Raw genomic sequence first — 25,299 nt, 5'->3', positions numbered from 1 at the left:
CATCGAACCACAATCATACTATCTCTCTACTATTCCACTCCCGAACAGCGAGCGGGAAAAACGAACATCTAAACCTTTCTGTTCGAGCTCTGATTTCTCTTATTTTATTTTGATGATCATTCCTACCTATGTAGGTTGGGCTCAACAAAATATTTTCGCATTCGGAAGAGAAAGTTGGTGACTGAAATTTCTTAAAAAGGTCTCGCCGCGACGAAAAACGTCTATGCTGTAATGACTTCCATCCCAACTCGTGTATCATATCTGCCACACTCTCTCCCCTATAACGTGATAATACAAAACGAGCTGCCCTTTTTTGCACCCTTTCGATGTCCTCTGTCAATCCCACCTGGTAAGGATCCCACACCGCGCAGCAATATTCTAACAGAGGACGAACGAGTGTAGTGTAAGCTGTCTCTTTAGTGGACTTGTTGCGTCTTCTAAGTGTCCTGCCAATGAAACGCAACCTTTGGCTCGCCTTCCCCACAATATTATCTATGTGGTCCTTCCAACTGAAGTTGTTCGTAATTTTAACACCCAGGTACTTAGTTGAACTGACAGCCTTGAGAATTGTACTATTTATCGAGTAATCGAATTCCAACGGATTTCTTTTGGAACTCATGTGGATCATCTCACACTTTTCGTTATTTAGCGTCAACTGCCACCTGACACACCATGCAGCAATCTTTTCTAAATCGCTTTGCAACTGATACTGGTCTTCGGATGACCTTACTAGACGGTACATTACAGCATCATCTGCGAACAATCTAAGAGAACTGCTCAGATTGTCACCCAGGTCATTTATGTGGATCAGGAACAGCAGAGGTCCCAGGACGCTTCCCTGGGGAACACCTGATATCACTTCAGTTTTACTCGATGATGTGCCGTCTATTACTACGAACTGCGACCTTCCTGACAGGAAATCACGAATCCAGTCGCACAACTGAGACGATACCCCATAGCTCCGCAGCTTGGTTAGAAGTCGCTTGTGAGGAACGGTGTCAAAAGCTTTCCGGAAATCTAGAAATACGGAATGAACTTGAGATCCCCTGTCGATAGCGGCCATTACTTCGTGCGAATAAAGAGCTAGCTGCGTTGCACAAGAGCGATGTTTTCTGAAGCCATGCTGATTACGTGTCAATAGATCGTTCGCTTCGAGGTGGTTCATAATGTTTGAATACAGTATATGCTCCAAAAGCCTACTGCAAACCGACGTCAATGATATAGGTCTGTAGTTAAATGGATTACTCCTACTACCCTTCTTGAACACTGGTGCGACCTGCACAATTTTCCAATCTGTAGGTACAGATCTATCGGTGAGCGAGCGGTTGTATATGAGTGCTAAGTAGGGAGCTATAGTATCAGCGTAATCTGAAAGGAACCTAATCAGTATACAATCTGGACCTGAAGACTTGCCCGTATCAAGCGATTTGAGTTGCTTCACAAATTTGTTTCACGATGCCCTATCTTCCTAATCCCTGTCTTTCATCATTTCACATTTTTAAGAAGAGGGGAGATGAATCTTGACAGCTGTAGAGAAAGCAATTCATCTAGGGGGAGGCTACCTCAGTATCAGAAACCCTGTTCCTCCAGATTGTTATTTGGTGGTTACTTGTTAATGGTAAACAAACTACAAGGAAGCCTCAGAATATGACAATACAAAATAGACGAAAAGTGTTAGAACAAGATATTCAATTTGGAACATGGAATATTTGTGGTTTATATAAAACAGGTGTCTGAATGAGCCTAGTCAAGGAGGTCGAAAGATATAAGGTGGATTTATTTGCTTTACAGAAAGTTCATTAAGTTCTTTGGGGAGGGGGGGGGGGCAACACTTGTACCCTTGATGTCAAAAAGTATACAATCTTTTATGGAAGCTGTGAGACAGGGTACAAACAGGATAAGAGATTTTGTGTAAGGATCTAGCTGGTAATGTGTCTGGGTTTTTGTCAGTGACCCCTACAGTTGCAGCATTACCAATAGATGTGAAGATACATAAAGTGTCATTTGTGAACTGCCATGTACCCACAGAAGGAAGCACACGTCAACTGAAAGATGAATTCTGTGCGTAACTGGAGATTGTCAGGGAAGCCATCCCCAAAAGAAAATGTAAAGCCCTGTTGGGCGATATGAATTCTAAAGTGGGAAGAGAAGATGTATTCCATTCAACAACTAGAATACATGGTTTACAGGAATCCTGCAATGATGATGGCATTATGTTCTTAACCTATGGCATTGTGTTCTTAACCTTTGCAACCTCAAAAGGGATGTAACTTCCTGGCAGACTAAAACTGTGTGCTGGACCTAGACTTGAACTCGGGACCTTTGTATTTCGTGGGCAAGTGCTCTACCACCTGAGTTACCCAAGCATGACTCATGCCCCGTCCTCACAGTGTTACTTCTGCCAGCCACTTCTATCTCCCGATGGACCATGTTAATGAGTAATCTTACCCAGATGCATGGACAACATCACAGTCCGCATCCTGTGACACCTGATTCAAAAACTAACATGTTTACGGAGGTGACAGTAGAACTTTTGGTCTGGTCACCACGTTGGTGTGGGCGTGGATGGGCCCCATCCTTTTTAAAAAAACTTCTGCCAGCACACAGTTTTAATCTGCCAGGAAGTTTCATATCAGCGCACACTCCGCTGCAGAGTGAAAATCTCATTCTCAAAAGGGATGTTCGTCAGCAGCACTAAATTTCCAAAGGAAGAATGTACATAAAGGAACTTGGGTGTTGCCAGATGGTAAAGCAGTTAATCGTATAGCTCACATTGCTGTTGGCATCAAAGCAAATAACTGAGTGGTGGATGCGAAGACAGCATGGGGTGCAGAGTGTGTGTGTATTTGTGTGTATTTGTGTGTGTGTGTGTGTGTGTGTGTGTGTGTGTGAGAGAGAGAGAGAGAGAGAGAGAGAGAGAGAGAGAGAGAGAGACCACTTCCTAGTAAAAATATGGCCTGAAGTACAACCCACAGCAAGAGTTAGAAACAGTCATAAGAAAGTAATGTGCTACCATGTTAATGCACTCAGCAAGATACATACCAGGTGTTTCATACTGTGGTAATGCTGATAAACTGAATATCTAAATTGTTGAGGAATGTAAGGGCAAACGTTACTTGTTGATACATTGCACCATAATAATCTTCCACCAGGGGTTTCTTGATGTTTAATCATCAATGAGGTATGAAGATTAGAGTGGTTTTTCTCAACTTCCTCAGTTACTTGAACATCTGCTGTCTTCTCATAATAAATTGATACTAATACTCCCAGTTCGGATAGGCTGTCAGTCACACTAGTTTCTTTTCCAGAAATGTGTGTAGGGTCTGTTGTAAATTGTGATATGAATTGCACGTGAAATGAATGAGCATATGGCATTGCTGGCCGGGAGGCCCCATCTGGGGAAGTATGGCCGCCAAGTGCAAGTCTTATTTCAGTCAGCACCACATTGAGTGAGTTGCGTGCTGGTGATGAGGATGAAATAATGATGTGGACAACACAATCCGGCCGGGAATCAAACCCGGGCCCACTTGCACGGGAGGCGAGCACGTTACCACCCAGCTAAGTAGGTGGACATGAATTGCAGGTGAAACAGTTGCATAGGGATTGCCTCATCATTCCTTGCTTAAAAACTTTCATCAAAGGAGCTTGGTTAGGATACACTGCAAATGAACATCCTTCAAGGAGGTTCTTGAAATGCCTTATTGCCATGTATTTTGAATATTTCTTCTGGGATGGCAAGAACTTTTTGTCCATATTCTTTATTTTTTTCTGTTTCAGCACTGTACTGGATGCAAAAATCTGAACTTCCATGTTAGAGCTCATTTTAGCTTCGTCAGTATGTACGGATGAGGCTTCATTCCAACATGATCAAATTGTAAATTTTCACAATCAACATGTCTGGGCTGACAAGAATCCGCACGCAATTGTGCAATCACATCATCATCACCGATTTTCTGTGAACGTTTGGGCAGTCATTGTTGGTGATGTCTTGATTGGGCCCCATGTTCTCCCACCTACGCTCAATGGAGCATGTTGTTATGATTTCATACAGGGTACTCTACCTGTGCTGCTAGAACATGTGCCTTTACAAGTACAACACAACATGTGGTTCATGCACCATGGAGCTCCTGCACATTTCAGTCGAAGTGTTTGTACGCTTCTCAACAACAGATTTGGTGACCAATGGATTGGTAGAGGCGGACCAATTCCATGGCCTCCATGCTCTCCTGACCTCAACCCTCTTGACTTTCATTTATGGGGGCATTTGAAAGCTCTTGTTTACGCAACCCCGGTACCAAATGTAGAGACTCTTCGTGCTCGTATTGTGGACGGCTGTTATACAATACGCCATTCTCCAGGGCTGCATCAGCGCATCAGGTTTTCCACACGACGGAGGGTGGATGCCTGTATCCTCGCTAACAGAGGACATTTTGAACATTTCCTGTAACAAAGTGTTTGAAGTCACGCTGGTACGTTCTGTTGCGTGTGTTTCCATTCCATGTTTATGTGATTTGAAGAGAAGACATAAAATGAGCTGTAACATGGAAAGTAAGCGTTTCCGGACACATGTCCACATAACATATTTTCTTTCTTTGTGTGTGAGGAATGTTCCCTGAAAGTTTGGCCGTACCTTTTTGTAACACCCTGTATAGTGGAATTACCATAATTACTGTCAGCCAGGAAACTTAACCCAGAAGTTTTATCTCTAACAAATAGTTGATATCACGACATCAAAAATAATCAATTTTTGGCAATATAATGTAACTGGATAGATAAAAAATCTACTCACTAAGTGGCGGCAGGAGCACACACACAGGAAAAGGTTGGACTTATGCAAGCTTTCAGAGCCAGTGACTCTTCAGCAGAAGAATTGAAGGGAAAGGAAGAGAGGTGAAGGAAAAGGACTGAGGAGATTTAGGAAAAGGGGTACAGTTAGGAAAAGTCGCCCAGAACCCCAGGTCAGAGGAGGCTTACCAGAATGGACGAGAAGGAAAGACTCTGCAAGAGAGTAAATCTTGGAGTGTGAGAAATGGTGGGAGTGGCAAAAACGAAAGACAGAGGGTGGAAAAAGACTGAAAAAGGGAAGAAAAAAAGGAAAATTTGGAAAAATCAGAAAATCTCCTACAAAAATTGTGAGAACTGACAATGGTTAACAAGAGGCAATGAGTGGGCAAGAATTTCTCGTCTGAAGAGTGGTCTATATAATACCAAAAAAAAAGGTTGGAAACGAAAAAAAATTGATAGGAAAACTTGTAAAAGGGGACAAAATTTTAAAAACTGGGCAAACAGAAAGAGAAAGTCACAGGAGAGAAGGTTTCGTTTCATCCCGTCCAGTAAGTCTCCCGTGACCCAGGATTCTGGTTTAAATTTCTGAACGGTACCCATTTTTCTAAACCTCCCCAGTCCTTTTCCTTCATCCCTCTTCCATCCCCTTCGACTCTTCTGCTTTGAGGAGGAACCACTGGTGCCGAAAGCTTGCATAAGTTAAATCTTTTTCTGTGTATGTGTGTGTGTGTGTGTGTGTGTGTGTGTGTGTGTGTGTGTGTGTGTGTTTTCTCCTGCAGCTGCTTGGTGAGTAGATTTTATATCCATCCAGTTACTTTAAACAGTTGATATTGGTGGCCTGGGATACCATTGCAACAGAACACCAGTTGCTACTGTGTCTGCCAATTGGAGTTTCCCTCATTTCTCCATAGAAAAGTTTGGACTCAGTTCTCAAGTCTGCAGTTTGAGCTGTATCAAAATTAAAATGACAGTACTTTTCTGAATTACTGTATCTCAGCGTGCTGCAGCCTCTGCTGTGAGAACATCGTCACGACTTGGCACTGTTGCTCCTCAGATCTGGATTTTTGGATTTCGGTTTCAATCTGCTTGATCCTTACCAGAAGATCTTTCACTGAAACAGAGGAATCATGTGCTACAGGGGCATTGAAAATGATTGAAGTTCCTGAGTGCTTCACATTTACATCATCATATCAGCCATTTGTGCTAGTTTGTTCACATTTTCTTTGGAAATTATTAAAATATTTCGGGTGCTGGCAGGAAGTTTGTCTACCCAGTCAGTCTGTAAAACTTTACCTGGAACATTCAATCCTCCATAACCCTTCACTTTCCAAAGCAATTGACAGGTTTCAGATCAGTAACATTTAATTTGCTAACTAGTTTCTTAATTTGACGTTATTCACTTTCCTTAAAAGTGATTAACAGTCTTTCCTTAGCTAACGAATATTTGTTGCTTGTGTCACTTTTCGTGAGACCCCATATATTTTCGAAAAATTTGGGCGCTTAACTGAGCCAACAAAATAACTGAATTTGGTCGCTCCAATCTGTATTCTCATGATTGTGAATTGTGCTTCAGCCTGACAAAATCATATATCAGGCTTTTCAGTCCAAAATTGAAAAAGCTTCCCTCTAACTTTGTCCACTTCTATTTTTGTACCATTTTTTGGGATATTACTGTCCCCTTTATTTGGCATCATATTTGGTTCTTGTTTGGATCATATCAGGGTCTTCCTGTGCAATTAATCATAAAACCCAGTATTTTAGATTAACAAATATTATTTGAAAACTTCAAGACAAAAATCTCACACTCAAACAAAACAATTGATATGTAGACCTCTTACTTTCTGAATTTCATAATTTCATTTATTTTCAAGATATAAAGTTACCACAAAGAATATTTACAGACCTGTGGGTTATGAATATGAACATAACCTCACAAGATCCCCAACTGTGATGAACCTAAAGATCTGTTTGAATTTCAATCTCCTAACATTATAGATTTAGATGATCTCCTGCCTACCCTGGAGAAAATAAAGATTCGGACAATGAAGCTGAAGAAAATCAAAAGTTCAGGAGAAGATGGAATCCAGGCAGAAGTATTTCAGGCTGGACAATAGAGACTCCAACTGATCAAGAGTATCTGGATTTTGGAGGAGATGGCAGAAGATTGGATGTCTGTGGCCATCTGCTCTATACAGGGTAAGTCACTAACTATTGCCACCAAGAATAACTCCGAAAGCATGACAATAGCTGAAAAGTTTGCGGGACAAATGTTGCATGGGACAATGGGGGCCATAATATGACGTTGGTTTTTCATTGTTAGAAGGGGTCGCGTCAGAGATATGGAGGTCAGCTTTGTTTTTTTAAATGGGATGCTATATATTGATACTTATTTTCTGATAGCGGCTATTGAGACGAATCCAATAATGTGTAACAGTAAGATCTCTGAAGTTCAAAAAAGTGGCGTGAACGCCCATTTACAGAAGGTGTTCAAAGTGATGACCATTGGTATCAGTGCAATGCTGGAATCTTCTTATCATGGATTGAGTGGTATTCCTTATCATATCGGCACTTATCACATGCTCTGACAATTCTCTCTAGCATATCTTCAGGTGTAGTTTGAACTTCTTTATAAACAATGTCTTTTATGAGTCCCCACAAGAAACAATCCAGAGGCGTCAAGTCTGGCAAACGAGCTGTCCACAACACATCTCCCCCACATCCAATCCAACGATTTGGGAATTGTCTCTGCAACTCATTTCTAGCCATCAGCAAAAAATGTGCTGGACGTCCATTGTGTTGATACCACTTCTGTTCCTTGTTCCTAAAGGTATTTCTTCCAATAACAGACCTAATGTTTCTTGCAGGAATGTGGTGTACTTCCTATCATTAAGATTTCCTTTAATGAAATAGGGGCCTGTAATTCTGTCCTCCAGTATTGCGCACCATACATTCACTGACCACGGTTTTTGGTGTGCAACTTGCTGCAGCCAACATGGATTTTCAGTTGCCCAGTAATGCACATTACGCAAATTAACATTTCCATGGTTTGTGAATGTAGACTCATCAGTAAATAAAATCAAATTAATAAATGTGTCATCCTTCTGAATCTGAAGTTGAGCCCATCGGCAGAATTCGATGTGACACATACAATCCGTACCAGTTAATTCTTGGTGGAGACTTATATGGTAAGCATAATATTTGTGGTGATACAGAACATGAACAACACTACTCTGGCTCATGCCAGATTCCCTTGCGATTTGATGCGAACTAACACAAGGATCTTGAACCACAATGGCAAGAGTACCAATTTCTGTTTCCTTGTTAATAACTTTCCTCTGCCGGATATATTTATGATATGTTAAAGATCCAGTTGTTCTCAATTTATCATACATATATTTAAATGTATGACGTTTAGAGTGAGTACGTTGAAGATATATTTCAGTGTATAAGTCTTTAGCTCTCACTGAAGTTTGTTGGCATTATTCGTAAATGAGAATCGTATCGACTTGTTCTTCGAAGGAATACATCATTAACATTTGCTTGATTCAGCGATACTAGTCTCACCATAAGTATTAGTGTCGTATTGCGAAATGGTTAAATGGCGTTTACATGTCAATGGCACATTAAATGGATATGCTGTATTCGGTGAATATTTACTATTTGCACACTATATGAGAGAGAATTGTCAGAGCATATGCTTTGATAGGTGGCGAAGTGATAAGGAATACCACTCAGTCAATGATAAGAAGATTGCAGCACTGCATTGATACCAATGGTTATAACTTTGAACACCTTTTATAAATGGGTGTTTACGCCACCTTTTTGACCTTCATTGACCTTCAAAGACCTTACAGTTAAACATCAGTGGATTCGTCTTGATAACCGCTATCAGAAAATAAGTACCACACTATAGCACCCCATTTAAAAAAACAAAGTTGATCTTCACATCTTTGAAGCGACCCCACCTAGCAACCAACGTCGTATTATGGCCTCCGTTGTCCCAAGCAACATTTGTCCCACAAACTTTTCAGCTACTATCATACTTTCAGAGTTATTCTTGGTGGCAATAGTTAGTGACTCACCCTGTGTACAAGACTTTGATTTTGGTGTGACGTCACGTGTGCTGCACTGCTGCTGAAATAGCTCGTTAATATTGTATAAATTTTAAAGTTTATTTGTTTTAATATTTGGCGTAAAAGTAACTTATTAGCAGATTTTCATTAATCTCAGTCTTTCTTCCTGTGTTATTGACTCGAGTGGTCTGTTATTTGTGAGTCTGCTTTCGTCGTTCGTCTAAGCGTCGCATCTCAGTAGTGTGTTTACATTTTGCGGCGTGCACTGCAGCTGTAGCTGTTATAAGCTAAGTACTGACAAACTTATTTGTGCTCTGTAATACAGTTATTAAATTTAATAGATTTCAGCGGTGTTGCATGCCGTTTGTGGCGAAATAACGACTTAATAAACTTTTGTAATTGTTCACTCGCTGTGTTTTAGAGAGTTTTCAGTGTGTTGAAGTCGTTAGTAATTTTCGTGCCTTAGTTTTCAACTGATGTTTATTATTCTTTCTAGTGAAATATTTCAGTAAAATTTTCATATAGTGTTTTAACTTCGCTTAGTGTTAGAGTGGTAGTTTTAATTTTTTGGTTGTAGCTAATAATTTTGTGAAGTTTTGCTGGTATTGGTATCGGCTGTATTGTAGTAGTATTAATACAAGTAGCTGCTTTCTTAGTAGGCAGAGAATTTCGAGACCATTATTGTTCTTAAATAGTTCTACTGGTGTAACTGAACTTTCGTAATGTAGACGTATGTTTTTTTTTTTTTTTTTTTTTTTTTTTTTCAGTAACTGTAAAATTTACCATGAGTGAAAAATGTGGGCTCTGTCGTAGGTTTGTGAGGAGTGGATTACAATGTGGGATTTGTTCAAAGTATTTTCATTGGGGGGAATGCATTGGGGAAGCCAGTGGTCATTTTAGGGAGATCCTCTCCTGGGAATGTAGAATCTGTAGTAGAAATAAGTTAATAGAGGAGCAGGAAGCGTAAGATCTGTGCCCTTCAGGTGCAGTTACAATGCGCAAAGGAGGAACTGGATAGGTTGAGGAGGGTGAAGGGTGGTGGGGAATGGGAACTGGCAGTTGGCAAGAAGGTAGCTAGGAAGAGGAGGTACTCAGACAGTTTTACTTTGCATACATGCAATAGATACGACCAACTGTCAGAGTTGAGTGGAGAGGAGCCTCGTGTAGCCATAGATGTAGGTAACTTGCAGCAGTCCTCAGCAATTAGGAGTCCTAGGTTAGTTGCAAAGTCTAGCAGAAAGAAGGTTCTGCTGCTAGGTAGTTCCCATGGTAGAGGTGTGGGCCAGCAGTTGCAGGAAGTGTTGGGGAGTGAGTACCAGGTCACCAGCATTGTGAAGCCTAGTGCAGGGTTGGCTCCAGTTACTGAAAGCATAGGGTAGTTATGTAAGAATTTTACGAAAGAGGATCAGGTAGTGATAGTGGGTGGAGCAGGGAAGTCTCGATAGGGACGGGGAATATGATGTCAGTGGTGACTTGGTTAAGATAGCTACTCAAACTGGTGGTACTAATGTGTATTTCGTGCAACTGTTTCAGCGTCATGATCGGCCTGTTAGGCGCGTTAATATGGGGCTGGGGAGGGCACTGATGGCGGAGGGCATGAATCACATCTCGGTGGTGCCAGTTGGGTCTATCAGTAGATGGGGTTTCACTAGGCATGGACTGCACCTCAATAGGTATGGGAAGGGGAGGCTGGCTAAGCTTATAGGTGACAGTGTAGTGGGTGGTGGTGGTAGTTGTATCACTCATGGAAAAATTCCTATAGTTGTTGGTGTAGAGCTGCACCTTTTTTAGACTGAAGTCAGCTGATAGGTATACCTGCTTAAAGGAAGTGCCTCTAACTAAGGGCTCACCTCCAGAAGATGTAATGTTTCCAAGTAGAGAAGGAATTAGCATATTTCATCAAAATATAAGAGGTATTAGAGATAAAGTTAGTGAACTGCTAATAGATGTTAACTCTGGAATTATTGGTATATCAGAGCACTACTTAAATAATTTGATAATTCAGAGGCTTCCTTTACCAGGCTACAGATCAGCTGGCTGTTTCTCAAGGAGTTCCTTGCGGGGTGGGGGAGTGGCTCTGTACGTAAAAAACAGTATTTCATCTGAGACCATAGACGTATCACGACACTGCACTATTTTATTAATGGAAACTGAAATAAAAGGGCTCGAAAACTTACTGTTTTGTGTGAAGTTTGAAAACGTATCAAAAAAACTGAAGTGTCATTGATATAGAGTGTAGAAAGAAGTTGTGGTAGTCAAATTTATAGAGAATTTTGTGCTGTTTTAAAAATAAAATAGATGCCAAAGCTCTGGGAGCACAAGAAACTAAGATTTTTTTGAAAAAACTGAAGAAAGTTTGAAATTGTCAATTTTTTTTTAGTACAGAAAGTTTAGTCAGCATAAATTTTGTTGGCAAAACTGGGTTTTACCATCTTTCAACCATATGAATAAATTTAAAAAATTAAATCCTCTGCCCTACCTTTAGCAAGGTATAGGCTTTTTTCCGACACTTTGACTGGAGTGTAGTGCTTCTAAATTGTTTAGTAGTAGTTTGTCATCTACAGTGTAAAAAACCTTGGACAAGTCTAAGTATGTGCCCCTAACAAAGTCCTCCTTGTTTCAAGTACCACAGTCCATAAAGCTTAAGGGTTTATGGGGCTGAAGAGTACCCTAAAGCATCAGCTTTTACAAACTCATTTTCTAGTTTAGAGACAACACACTGGGCTCTACATCTGCTACATCTGGAGAACCTGGCCTCAAATCCACACCTGTGATCTTGATTTTATCCCTTCAATATTTAATCCAAAGAAGAAGATTCTCTTCTTTGCCTTCTACTGAAATGGATGGAACTGAAGTAGTGTGAGGTATAGAGTTAAAAATGTGTGCTTGATACAAGAATCATGTGTTGCAGTACCACACCGCCTGAGCTATTCAGTAACAAATCACAAACCACCCTCACAGCTTCAGTTTTGTCAGTACCTCTCCTACATTCCAAATTTCACAGAAGCTTTACTGTGTAGAGCCTGTGAGATTAGCACTCCTTGAAGAAGGAATTTTGCAGTGAAGTGACAAAATCAATGGGGGGGGGGGGGGGGGTAGTTTCCAGAATGAATTTTGCATTCTGCAGGTGGGAGGGCAGGTCATGAATTGTGAGTTATGCCTGGATAATTCAGTTGGAAGGGCACTGTCTATAAAAAGTGAAGTTCTGGATTCAAGTCCTTATTTGATACCCAGTTTTAATCTGCTAGGATGCTTCAAAACTGCACACACACTATTCCAAATTGAAATGTTCATTCGAGATATGTTGGTGTTTGAAGAAAGAAAAAAGTCACTCGTAACGTGGATGAGGATAGATGCAGATGGAGGAAAGCTTTCAAAATAAACAGTTGACAAAATCAGAGTTTTGATTCCATAATACTAATAATGAGCTGTTGGTAATTGACTGATGAAAGATGGGTTGACAGAGAGCTAATAGAAAATAAAGGCAGTTCAAAGCAGAAAAAAAGGCAGATTTTTTTTTTTTGGGGGGGGGGGGGGGATTCTAAAACAGAGTGGCAAAATTGTGACAAACTAAAATAAAATGGAGAAGATAATGAAAATGGAGACAGGAAAAGGGGCTAGAGAGTTAAGATCAGGCGATTTGCAAGAGTAAAACACAGGCTCATGAGACACTAACCAAATTATCAGAAAAGTTAGGAGTACAACGAATTCAGTTAATATTCTGCTATTGGCACATGGCCATTGGAATTGGTCAGCAATATATCTGAAGATTTCTTGGTGAAAGACCCAATGAGCATGCTAATTAATGAGCTCCTTTCAGTGTCTCCAGCTTGTTATATTACTTAAAGATATGATTAATGCACCAACAATCTCAGTGTGTACTAACATTTTTAGCAAAATGTGGTTATAGGATGCAGAACTAGAGCTGTAGTAGATCCAAGCCATGCTAACAAACAATGTCAAGATTCTCAGTGCATGTTACTTCAACAAAACAATAAAACATAAAGTTATTTTTAAAATTACATTTGTTGTCTATCCCTCAGGCACCTTCCAGTGTACTCCTCCAGAGGAGTTCTCCATACCAATACTGCTGTTGGAACAGCAGTTCGTTTTGTGTGTCCAGTGTGTGGCAAGAAAATTTCAACTAAAGGCAATTTGAAGGTACATCTTGAGACACATCGACCCAAAGGAAAATATGGCTGTGATATATGTGGAAGGGTGTAAGTTTACTGTGTAGCAGGTAGCATTTAGGTAAAGTTATCTAGTTTATTTTATTTGTAGATAATGAAATGTGGACTGTGTTTGCCTTTAATGGCAAATATCATTTTATTGTGTATGTTACATGATATTATACATGGACCCAACTTAATTTTATTTAGCTAGTGATGTTCAGTGTTTTACCACCGAAAGCATGAGTTGTGATATGTTCGTTGAGTTTTTCTTTTTGCATTCTTTTTACTCTTGTAATCTGCAAATGTAACTGGGGGGGGGGGGGAGGGGGGGGGGGCATTATTCTAGGAAGTACATTGTGGAAAGAAGCTTACACAGCAGCATATAAGAAACAAAAATGAGACATGTGGTACCTGCATGGTTGTTTATAGCAAACACATTCATATAATTCTTTCAGTAATGCAAACATTATGCTCTTTCTAATCTCAAGGTTGTAAAATTATGGTCCAATAGTTTGAAATAGAAACATTCAGTGTTCTATTAGAGGCTGTATTTGTTTTTAATAATTGTTTTGTTTGTTATGTATTTTGACATATTATTGTGAAAATATATGCATACCTGTGTTTTGGGTGCCATAATGAAAGTGTTGGGGAATATTAGCTAGAATTGTTTCAAGTTTTTTTCTCCATCCTGTTTTCTCAAATTTCTGCTATTGCAGCTTTTTACAGTTGGGCTACTATGCTTGAATAATCCAATGACGATTTATTAGTTGGTACCTTTTTTTTGTATTGCAGATTCAAAACTCAGTCTAACTTATACCGACATAAAGAGTACCATGGAGGTGTACAGTTTCCCTGTGGCGTCTGTGGCAGGGTTTACCCCACAAATAGTACATTGAGAGCTCACAGTATTACACATAGTGACTTAAGGCCTCACGCTTGCCCATTGTGTGATAAAACATTCAAACGAAACCAAGACCTAAAGGTGAGTGATAAATAGCACGTAATTATATACTATCTTCTCGTATAGCTAGCAAGGTGGTGCCATTTGTTTGCAACATACGAAAGCAATTATGGGTATGGAAGTTCAAAAACTGTCTTACAAATTACATCTTTAACGAGCTGGACTTTTTAGAGTAGAGAAGTTTCTTAGTCTTACAGAGACACCATAAATGCAGCTGCCTTGTTGTCCAGATACAAAATTCTCTTTCCACTTTTTACTCTTTACCTGTGCCAATTTACAGCTAGCATGTATCACATAGTTGTGGACAGCATTTTCAGTTCATTTGTAATTTATGTTCTATTTTGGCGGAAATGTCAGCTGCTGCAATACTTGGTTTATGCAAAACATTTAGCAGGGGCAGTGAATGATGACATTGCAGTGTTGCATATTTCCAATAATTTTACATTTATTTGCTACATTTTCTTGTGGACTCATAGACATATCCTCTAAAATATGTTAAAATCAACAATCTTTGCATGTTCTACATTATAATGCTTTGTAATGGCCCAGTAAACACTGCTGGTCTCAGATCACACTTGGGAGTTATTTCCCTACTGCAACTCCCCAACTGACAATGCGCCACGGTGTAATTTCAACAGGTACAAGTCTGCAGCTGTATGTAACAGCAGGTAGAAACATTGCTTGCATCTGCCCTGGGGATTATAGCATACTTGCAAATCCCCCATGGGAAAACAGTTCCAAATGTTGCTGTTAGATTGCACCACGATGTGAAGATGATTTCATCCCTGCTTCATTGCTTCTCGCAAGAGCAATTTTTTTGCATTCTGCTAGGTTATGGATTTTATCATATGCCAACACCGTTATTTTGTCAGCAATCATAAATGTTTTGGTTCATTTACAAACTTATAGTGAATACTGTGTTTGGGAGGAAATGTTTACTTGTGAATATAATTTCATTTTACATTTTTGTCAAATGTAAATAGAGCTTAGTGCCAATGTTGTTGCATAGTGACAGGGTATTGTCGGTGTTAATGTGGACGTTATTTTTTTGTTACTCATGTGTTACAAGATTTTTGGTGGCTTGAGGTGAATGTTCTGATTTCAGATAGCTCTTGCATCATGTGACTTCCTGTGTTCCTATTTGCTGATGGCACTATATTAGATTAAACTGCAGTCATCATATTTCTTACATTTTGCTTTCTTGTATTTTGGTGTGTGATCGTAATAGTGTTTATTTATTGTAATTTGCACATGATTTTCAAAACACATATTTTGAAGTATAATTTATTGGAATGGCATCTTGGGATGCAGGATGTGGAGTTAAAAAATCCTTCCTTTCTAAGTTTCTTATTTAAAAATCTGACAGTGAAAACTTTGTTGCAACACCCAGCTTCAAGTACTATCAACTGCCACTGTCAGTTAGTAAGCTTCATAATATGCTGTTAGTTTTGGATAGCGGAAGATCGAGAGGGAAGTGTTCTTTATGAGTCGGTACAGGTAGAGATTGTCACTGTTGTCGCTGTTTGCAAACAGCTACAGATTGTGTTGGCAACAGGTGACAAGCCTAAGGCTGTTGTGTTATTAACAGACATTTCATAATTGGCTTTCTCTGATAGTTTATATGAGAATAAGGATATTTTTACCTTTAGTATGGTTCTTTGGTAATATTTTATCTATCTTTTTGAATCCAACATGGCTTGGAGCTACAACTCCATTTTCATGGATTGTTGTTGTTATGAAGATGATGACACTGAAGTTTCTGGCACCATATCTCCCTCAGTTTATTGTCTAGAAGTAGATGTTTAATATAGTTGTTAATTTTTTGAGAAAATTGATTCTGTTAAGAATAATGAACAAGTAAAGAATAACTAGTACACTACTGGTCATTAAAATTGCTACACCAAGAAGAAATGCAGATGATAAACAGGTATTCATTGGACAAATATATTATACTAGAATTTACATGTGATTACATTTTCACGCAATTTGGGTGCATAGATCCTGAGAAATCAGTACCCATAACAACCACCTCTGGTCGTAATAACGGCCTTGATACGCCTGGGCATTGAGTCAGACAGAGCTTGGATGGTGTGTACAGGTACAGCTGCCCATGCAGCTTCAACACGATACCACAGTTCATCAAGAGTAGTGACTGGCGATTTGTGACGAGCTAGTTGCTCGGCCATCATTGACAAGACGTTTTCAATTCGGTGGGAGATCTGGAGAATGTGCTGGCTAGGGCAGCAGTTGAACATTTTCTGTATCCAGAAAGGTCCGTACAGGACCTGCAACATGTGGTCGTGCATTATCCTGCTGAAATGTAGGGTTTCGCAGGGATCGAATAAAGGGTAGAGCCACGGGTCAGAACATATCTGAAACGTAATGTCCACGGTTCAAAGTGCCATCAATGTGAACAATAGATCACTGAGATGTGTAATCAATGGCTCCCTATACCATCACGCTGGGTGATACGCCAGTATGGTGATGACGAATACATGCTTCCAATGTGTGTTCACCATGATGTCACCAAACACAGATGCGACAATCATGATGCTGTAAACAGAACCTGGATTCATCCGAAAAAATGACGTTTTGCCAGTCATGCACCCAGGTTCGACAGGACAATCACTGGAAGCAGTTACTTCCATAAAATATCAAGGAGTATGCATACAGAGTGATTTAAAGTGTACTGGCTATGTAAAACTAATCACAGGAAAGGTAGGTGCCAGACTGAGATTCATTGGATGTTTCTCTTTTGTTCAACCAATACTTGAATATTGCTAGTCAATATGGGATATGTACCTGATAGGATTGACAGAGCAAATAGGGGAGATACAAAGACGCGCAGCAATTTTATTATAGGATCATTTAGTAAGGACAAAAGTCTGATGTAGATAATCAACCAACTCCAGTGTCAGATGCTGCAAAAAGTGTGTGGCAGCACGATGTGGTTTAATGTTAAAGTCCCAAAAGTGTACATTCCTACAAGAGTTAACAAGTTTATTGTTTTCTTCTATGTATATCTTGTGAAAAGACCATGCAGATGAAATTAGAGAGATTTGATCCCACATGGATGCCTACTGGCAATCATTCTTCCTGCAAACCATTTGGATCAGGAAAGGGGGAGGGGGTCTTAGTGGTACACAAGGTAACTGTTGCCACACACCACAAGGTGGCATGCAGCGTATGGATGTAGAGGTCATGTGTTCATAGTTTTGTTGAAATTTTTCAATGCAATTCAGAGTGAAGATGTTGTCATTTAAAAAATTAATGTTTCTTTGGTATATTGCTAAAATGCATGAATAGAGCCGAGGACAACAGAAAGATAGAATCAACTTTTCATTAAGGCACCTCATTTGCCCACAAAGGTGCACTTATAGTGAGGAAAAATGAGGGATTTGAAGTACAACTTGTTGGAACATTCAACCTGTCAGCCTGAATTGGAAACCTTTGATTTTCATGTATTCTCACATTTAAAAAAAGACACCTGTAGACTGACAATTTGGAGACATTTCAGATTCACACTTCAGCAATGGAATCCACTCGCTGGATGACACTAGGTAGTAGGAAAAGTCTCATCAAAGATAATATCAGAGACAAAGTACTGTACAGTGGCTTGTGGAATACATGGTATAAGTAGAAATAGAAGCTCAGATAGGGCAGTGACATAGAAGAAATCAACTGTGTCCATTTTGAAGTAACCATCCTGGTATCTTTAGGGAAACCACAAATACCTTAAAATTTGGGTAACCAGACAGGGATTTGAAACCACCACCACCACCACCTCCTCCTCCTCCTCCTCCTCCTCCTCCTCATCATCATCATCATCATCATCATCCTCCTCCTCCTCCTCCTCCTGAATGTGAATCCAACATGCCAGCCACTATACTATCCTTCACAGTGTAAAATATTGAATATGGTGTATTGTTTTAAAGGGGAATACATTAAATATAAGTTCAATTGTTACCTAATAAGCAAATTTTAATTCCTTTTCCAGTAATTGTCACTATATATTGTAAATAAAATAGAAAGAAACTTCCACATGGGAAAAATATATTAAAAACAAAGATTCCAAGGCTTACCAAGCGGGGAAAGCGCCGGCAGACAGGCACAATGAACAAAACACACAAACACACACACAGAATTACTAGCTTTCGCAACAGATGGTTGCTTCTTCAGGAAAGCAGGAAGTCTTTCCCTCTCCTTCCTGCTTTCCTGAAGAAGCAACCATCGGTTGCGAAAGCTAGTAATTCTGTGTGTGTGTTTTGTTCATTGTGCCTGCCTGCCAGCGCTTTATTTAATGTGCCTGTCTACCCGCGTTCCTGCTTGGTAAGTCTTGGAATCTTTTTTTAAATATATTTTTCCCATGTGGAAGTTTCTTTATATATATAAAATAGAAAGAAACTTCCACATGGGAAAAATATATTAAAAACAAAGATTCCAAGACTTACCAAGCGGGAAAGGAATGACCAGCAACAAACTGTCCATTCGCATGAATGGACACAGGCAGACAGTGTTTGTTGGTAATGAGGATCACCCTGTGGCTAAACATGCCTTGATGCACGGCCAGCACATCTTGGCACAGTGTTACACCGTCCGAGTTATCTGGATACTTCCCATCAACACCAACCTATCCGAACTCCGGAGATGGGAACTCGCCCTTCAGTATATCCTCTCTTCTCGATATCCGCCAGGCCTCAACCTCCACTAATTTCAAGTTGCCGCCGCTCATACCTCACCTGTCTTTCAACAACTTCTTTGCCTCTGTACTTCCGCCTCGACTGACATCTCTGCCCTTACTCTTTGCCTTTAAATATGTCTGCTTGTGTCTGTGTATGTGCGGATGGATGTGTGTGTGTGTGTGTGTGTGTGTGTGTGTGTGTGTGTCCTTTTTTTCCCCCTAAGGGAAGTCTTTCCGCTCCCGGGATTGGAATGACTCCTTACCCTCTCCCTTAAAACCCACATCCTTTCGTGTTTCCCTCTCCTTCCTGAAGAAGCAACCATCGGTTGCGAAAGCTAGTAATTCTGTGTGTGTGTTTTGTTCATTGTGCCTGTCTGCCGGCGCTTTCCCCGCTTGGTAAGTCTTGGAATCTTTGTTTTTAATATATTTTTCCCATGTGGAAGTTTCTTTCTATTATATATATATATATATATATATATATATATATATATATATATATAAAACAGAAAGAAACTTCCACATGGGAAAAAAACAAAGATTCCAAGACTTACCAAGCGGGAAAGCGCCGGCAGACAGGCACATGAACAAAACACACAAACACACACACAGAATTACGAGCTTTCGCAACTGGCAGTTGCTTCGTCAGGAAGGAATATATATATATATATATATATATATATATATATATATATATATATATACCGACGGTTGCTTCTTCAGGAAAGAGGGAAGGAGAGGGAAAGACGAAAGGACGTGGGTTTTAAGGGTGAGGGTAAGGAGTCATTCCAATCCCGGGAGCGGAAAGACTTACCTTAGGTGGGAAAAAAGGACAGGTGTAAACTCGCACACACACACATATTCATCCGCACATACACAGACACACGCAGACATTTGTAAATTTTGTCTTTACTGGAGATTATTTTAACAATAATGTGTAAAATATAGATTGCTATTGACAAGATATATTGTTGTCGCGTATTCCCCTGCAAAATAATACCCCATGTTCAATATTTTCCACTGAGAGGGATAGTATAATGGCTGGAATGCTGGAGTGACTTTCAGGAGGAGTAGGAGTAGGAGAGGAGGTGGTGGTTTCAAATCCCTAGAGAGGAGCCGTCTGTCCTTTTCATATTTTTTCATTATTCCATCCTAGATTTTCCAGTGTTTGGAGATTATTTTATATGGATATAGCACACTTTTGTAATGTAGAGTTCGTGTGCAGGTCTCTTTGAGTATCATTCCAATTTTTAGTTTGATAGTAATGAACTTGTGGTTTCAGTGCTAAAAGTTTGCTTTATGAATTAAAATTATGGTACATTATGATTATGTTAGTAAGAGCATTCTTTATTCTACCACTAATTTTTGAAATTTGAATGATTGTTTCTGTAAAACGCTATTTCCCTGGAACAACTCATTGTATCTTAGTAACCTTTGTGTATATCAGTAGTAGCCTGATAATACTCTTTTAGTATGTATTAACTAAATCTTTTCTTGAATTGTTCCACATGTTTCTTCAGTCTTAAATAGCTCTGTAACCAGACACTCAGAAATTTATTGTAAGACATTTGCTCTTTGTTACAACCCCCAAATTACAACAGTATATTATTTCTAGCTATTGTTCATATATTACTCATCCTTACTGCTTCCTTGCCATTTACAACCATGTAATTTTCCCTAAACCACCTGCTTCTTCTTGCGTCTTTGGATCTTCTCTTGTCTAACTCAGCTTCAATAAAAAAAAAACTAATGTTATCTGTAAGTACTACTGTCCCCACTGTTGACAAGTAATGTGGTAACTTTATGTGTATAATTTCATGAATACATTCCTTCAAACAATTACTGATGCATACGTTTCTTGTCACACATCATATAGAGGGATCTCATTTTTTTGTGAAGATAATAAAATATTCGAAGATGATGTGACTTACCAAACGAAAGCGCTGGCAGGTTGATAGACACATAAAAATTCACACAAAATTCAAGCTTTCGCAACCAATGGTTGCTTCATCAGGAAAGAGGGAAGGAGAGGGAAGGACGAATGGATGTGGGTTTTAAGGGAGAGGGTAAGGAGTCATAATCCCGGGAGTGGAAAGACTTACCTTAGGGGGGGAAAAAGGACAGGTATACAGTCGCATACACACACATATCCATCCGCACATACACAGATGCGGATGGACATGTGTGTGTATGCGAGTGTATACCTGTCCTTTTTCCCCGTAAGGTAAGTCAGAAGAAGAAAACACCCAACAGTAACTCATATATCTATGTTCACTATCTTGGGCCACTAAAGGCTAACTGTGAGTTCATCTGACATGAGCAACAATCTGGCTGGGATGGGTAGCAAGAACAAGGAAGAGGTGTGCGGTGGGGAGTGAAGGTGATAGCAGATGCTAGTGCTGCTCGTTAGAGAGTACAGGGATGTGGTGTGGACAGGATAAGGGCTGCTTGGTGCAGCAGTGGATGGCTATGTGTGTGTCAATGGGGAGGGAGGGGACAGAGTATGGAATAGGAAGTTACTATGTAGGTGCTTGGTATCTAGTAGGCGTGTGTTGAAGGAATAGATCAGCTTCTTTCACATGTAGCCCTGACTTTGAAGGGTATGGAGATGCCAGTAACAGGACTGGAGTGTGTGATAGTGGAACGTATGGGACATGTCTTGCATCTGGGCTAATACAGGGATGTGAGCCATGAGACAGCGGGGTTGGGATGAAAGGACAGTAAAAAGTAGGGAGGAGGATATTTCTCATTTCAGGATTATATGAGATATATTCAAAACCCTAGAAGAGAATGTGACTCAGTTGCTCCAATCCTGGGTGTTACTGAATCATTAGAGGAGGACTACTTTAAGGCCAGACTGTGGGTGCATAAGGGATATTAGGTAAGGAGGACAGACGTCATATTTGGAGACGGACAAACATCATAGAGATGAAACGACATTGGGTGGTTAGAATGTATGAAAGGCAATTTTTGGTGTGGAACAGGTGGCAGCTGTTGAAGTGGAAGTGTTACTGGGGATTGGTAGGTTTGATGTGGACGGATGTATTTATGTAGCCATCCTTGAGATGGAGGTCAACATTGTATAAGGTGGGTTGGTGGGCTGAGGAAGACCAGGTGAAGTGGATGAGGTTCTGTGGGGATGTGGCTAGGATGTCCTCATCTTTGGTCCAGATTTTGAAAATATCATTAACGAATCTGAACCAGTAAACCAGATGAGGGGTTTGGGATTCAGGATTGTTAGGAAGGATTCCTTTTGATGGCATGTAAATAGTTTAGCATAGGATGGTGCGATGCAGGTGCCTGTTGCTGAGCTATGGATTTGTTTGTAGGTGATGGCTTCCAAGGAGAAGTAATTAAGGTTTGAGGATATAATTGATCATGGTGACCAGATTGGAGGTTATAAGTTTGGAGTCAGACAGGCATAGGGAAGTGAAGTGTGTGGCACAGCCAGGGGAAATTGGAGATGTTAGTGTAGAGGGAGATGGCATCAACAGCGGCAACCAGGTTACTGGATGGTAAAGAAACAGTAACTGTGGGGAGTCGGTGGAGGAAATTTTTCGTGTTTTTTGCATAGGAGGTTAGGTTATGGGTGAGAGGCAGAGGTGTTGATACACAAGGGCAGAGATTCACTCAGTGGGCACAGAACCAGCCATAATGGAACGTCATGGATGGTTGGTTGGATTTATGTACTTTAGGAAGCATGTAACAGATAGGAATGCTGAAATTGGTGGGGGTGCATGTGTAGTGACAAGCAGCCCCTCTCGAAAAATGCTAAGGGTCTTATCGAGGCCTTCACAGACTAGAATTACCCTCCCAGCCCAGTCTACAAACTGATCTCCCATACTTTGTCTCACCAGTCACCTATCATCCCCCACATACCCACAGTCTGGCTGCAAAGAAGCACCTTGGACTGGAACAAATGAATCACATTCTCCGCAAGGATTTTGACTATCTCTCATCCTATCTTTAAATGAGAAATATCCTCCTCCCCAGTATGCACCACCCACACAAACTACATGGTATCTTTGTCCGTCCCTACTGCACCCCTGCTCCCAACCTTTCGTCTTTCTACAAACTTAGTTGCAATCACTGTGTGGCATTCTACATAGACGTGAGAATTGTCCACATGAATGGTACTTCCAAACTGTGACCGAGACACACCTGTACCACCCAGATCTGAACATGCCACCCAACACGCTGTGCTACACTTTAATGGCAGCTTCACAGCCTGTGCTATATGGATTCTTCCCAACCGCACCAGCTTATTTAAATTGTGCAGTTGGGAACACTCTCTACAACCTATCTCTTATTCCCATAACCCCCTTGGCCGCAACATTTGCTAGTCCATGGCCTTCATCTCCCTGTCCTCTCCCGGCACACTCACCAGTACTACACACACCTTCTATCCCAGCGGTGCACTTACGTAGCCCTCTTCTCTTCTCTTCTCTTCTCTTCTCCTTCTCTTCTCCTTCTCTTCTCTTCTCTTCTCTTCTCTTCTCTTCTCTTCTCTTCTCTTCTCTTCTCTTCTCTTCTCTTCTCTTCTCTTCTCTTCTCTTCTCTTCTCTTCTCTTCTCTTCTCTTCTCTTCTCTTCTCTTCTTCTTTTGTATTTCCTCTCCCTTTCTCGTTCCCCTCGACTGTTCCCTCCCTTCCTCCACTCTGCACAACATCCTGATGATGCACCTAGCAGCCTTATCCTGTCACTACCGTATCCCTACACACTGCCACAGTTAGCACTAACATCATCCTCCAGCACTACCCTGCTGTCCATCTCCATCTCTTCCCAAGCCTTTTTGTTACCCCCACTACCCAGTGCAGCCAGAATGTTGCTCATGTGAGACACAATCACAGTCGAGCCATAGTGCCCAGTTGCAATTAGCATTTCGTGTCAGGAGACAATGGAAATGGGTGTGTGAGTTATTGTGTGACTGTGTGTGTGTGTGTGTGTGTGTGTGTGTGTGTGTGTGTGTGTGTGTGTGTGTGTGTGTGTTTTCTTCTTCTGGAGGACGACTTTGTACAAAATAAAAGTATATTTGTAGGATTCTTTTTTGTGGTGCTTTTCTGCAACTCAGCATTTCCTCTATGTGATTGTCTAGAAAATATTGCAGTCTGCATTAATCATCTTTTTGTTTAATACCATACTCTCTCTCTCTCTCTCTCTCTCTCTCTCTCTCTCTCTCTCTCTCTCTCTCTCTCTCTCTCTCTCTGTCTCTCTCCGCCTCGCTACCCCCCCTCCCCACCTCCCCCCTCCCCCCCTCTCTCTCCCCCCCTCCCCCCCTCCCCCCCCCCCCTCTCTCTCTGTCTCTGAGCGCTTCTAACCACAATTTAGCTGCTACTGTGTTGTATATTGCCACAGACTCTGGGCGTGCTAATTTGGATGCAAAATGCCGAATAGGGTCCACAGTCTGCACGCTTAAAGGGTTTCAGCCGACTTGCCTGCATTGATTAGGATAAAACTGTACATAGCTAAGAAACTGGTCAGAGCTTCACTGAATTGGGACTCCATTATGGCCTTCCATGTTGGGGTCTTGGAAGTTCTGCTCCACCTCTGAGTTAAGCACTTGATAGCATAGGGCAGTGGTCAGATGTTCGATGCCATGTCTACCACAGAATTGTTTAAATGCAGAGGTCATAAATCAGGGACTATTATTGGAAGCCAGGGTGTGACGATGGCCCTCCATTGTGAAAATCATCTCTGGGGCTTGGAGTGTGGCTGATGCAGAACTACTTGACATTCACAGGATGTAGGAGAAATTTGTGAGAACATTGACCACTGAGTCACAGTGCTCCCTGGAATGGGCCCAAGAAACTGATATGAACCCATTCCCAAGGGTGCTCAGGTTTCAGCGAGATGGGGGGGGGGGGGGGGGGAGGAAGTTGCACTGCGCTACATTATTCCAGGTGTAAGCATTGCAGGCTTGTATTGCTCTCTTAATGGTTATATCGATTCCAAGCCGTTAATGCCTGTATCAATGCCAACCATTCATTTGTGCATTGTTCAAATGGCTCTTAAAAGCACTATGGGAATTTCTGCATGCCATGATATCCTCTGCTGTGAGGTGTAGAACAGCTAGATCACGTGGGACTGGTTCCAGAGTGGAATCATGATTCAACGTTCTTGGTCCTCCGTAGTTAACAGTATGATACCATGTATGATGATAGACAGTGTTGCAGTGAAATACAGTTTTGGAAGTAGAGCCTGTTTCTTTATTGAGATGTTCTGGGCAACCCAGCTGTACTGAAACAATACCTTTCAAAGGACTTCCACCCTGTAACTGTTAGTACCTCAGGATTGATGATTGGTCTCAGGAGTGCTGATTTGGAGTCTGCAAAAGATTTGGTGTAGGTTGTTGTCTGTTATGAAAGGCACAGTCTCGTGTCTGCCAGACTCATTTTCAGGGTAAGTGGGCAGACAAAGTGCTGCCTTTACATGCTGATTGGGGGTCAGTAATATACAAGGCTTGGAACTTAAATAGTGGCAACTATTTATTCTCAATTGATACAAAAGAGTTACATGTTTGTGCCTGTTACTGTCCTTCAAAGTAGTCACCAGCATTGTGTAGAACCCATTGAACCCATTGCCAGCAATGTGGAAGGCATAGTATACTGTTAGCAGATCCTGTTCTGTTGAT

General features: G+C 40.8%; 1 protein-coding gene across 3 annotated transcripts in view; it reads left to right on the top strand.

Moving 5' to 3' along the window:
• LOC126344673 (myoneurin-like) overlaps positions 1 to 25,299 on the top strand; it is a 78,579-nt gene that overhangs the window by 31,614 nt on the left and 21,666 nt on the right. For all 3 annotated transcript variants that reach the window (XR_007565161.1, XM_050002039.1, XM_050002038.1), the window contains 2 exons: positions 12,902 to 13,078; positions 13,823 to 14,012. Coding sequence is in view for 2 of the 3 variants with exons in the window: in XM_050002039.1 (XP_049857996.1) it covers positions 12,902 to 13,078; positions 13,823 to 14,012 (367 nt within the window). In the remaining variant the exon portion in view is untranslated. The remainder of the gene's footprint in view (positions 1 to 12,901; positions 13,079 to 13,822; positions 14,013 to 25,299) is intronic.

Source organism: Schistocerca gregaria, chromosome 1 (assembly GCF_023897955.1).
Source record: "Schistocerca gregaria isolate iqSchGreg1 chromosome 1, iqSchGreg1.2, whole genome shotgun sequence".
NCBI lineage: Eukaryota > Metazoa > Arthropoda > Insecta > Orthoptera > Acrididae > Schistocerca > Schistocerca gregaria.
The sequence above is the reverse complement of the archived record's forward strand: the minus strand, read 5'-3'. Positions and strand labels throughout refer to the sequence as shown.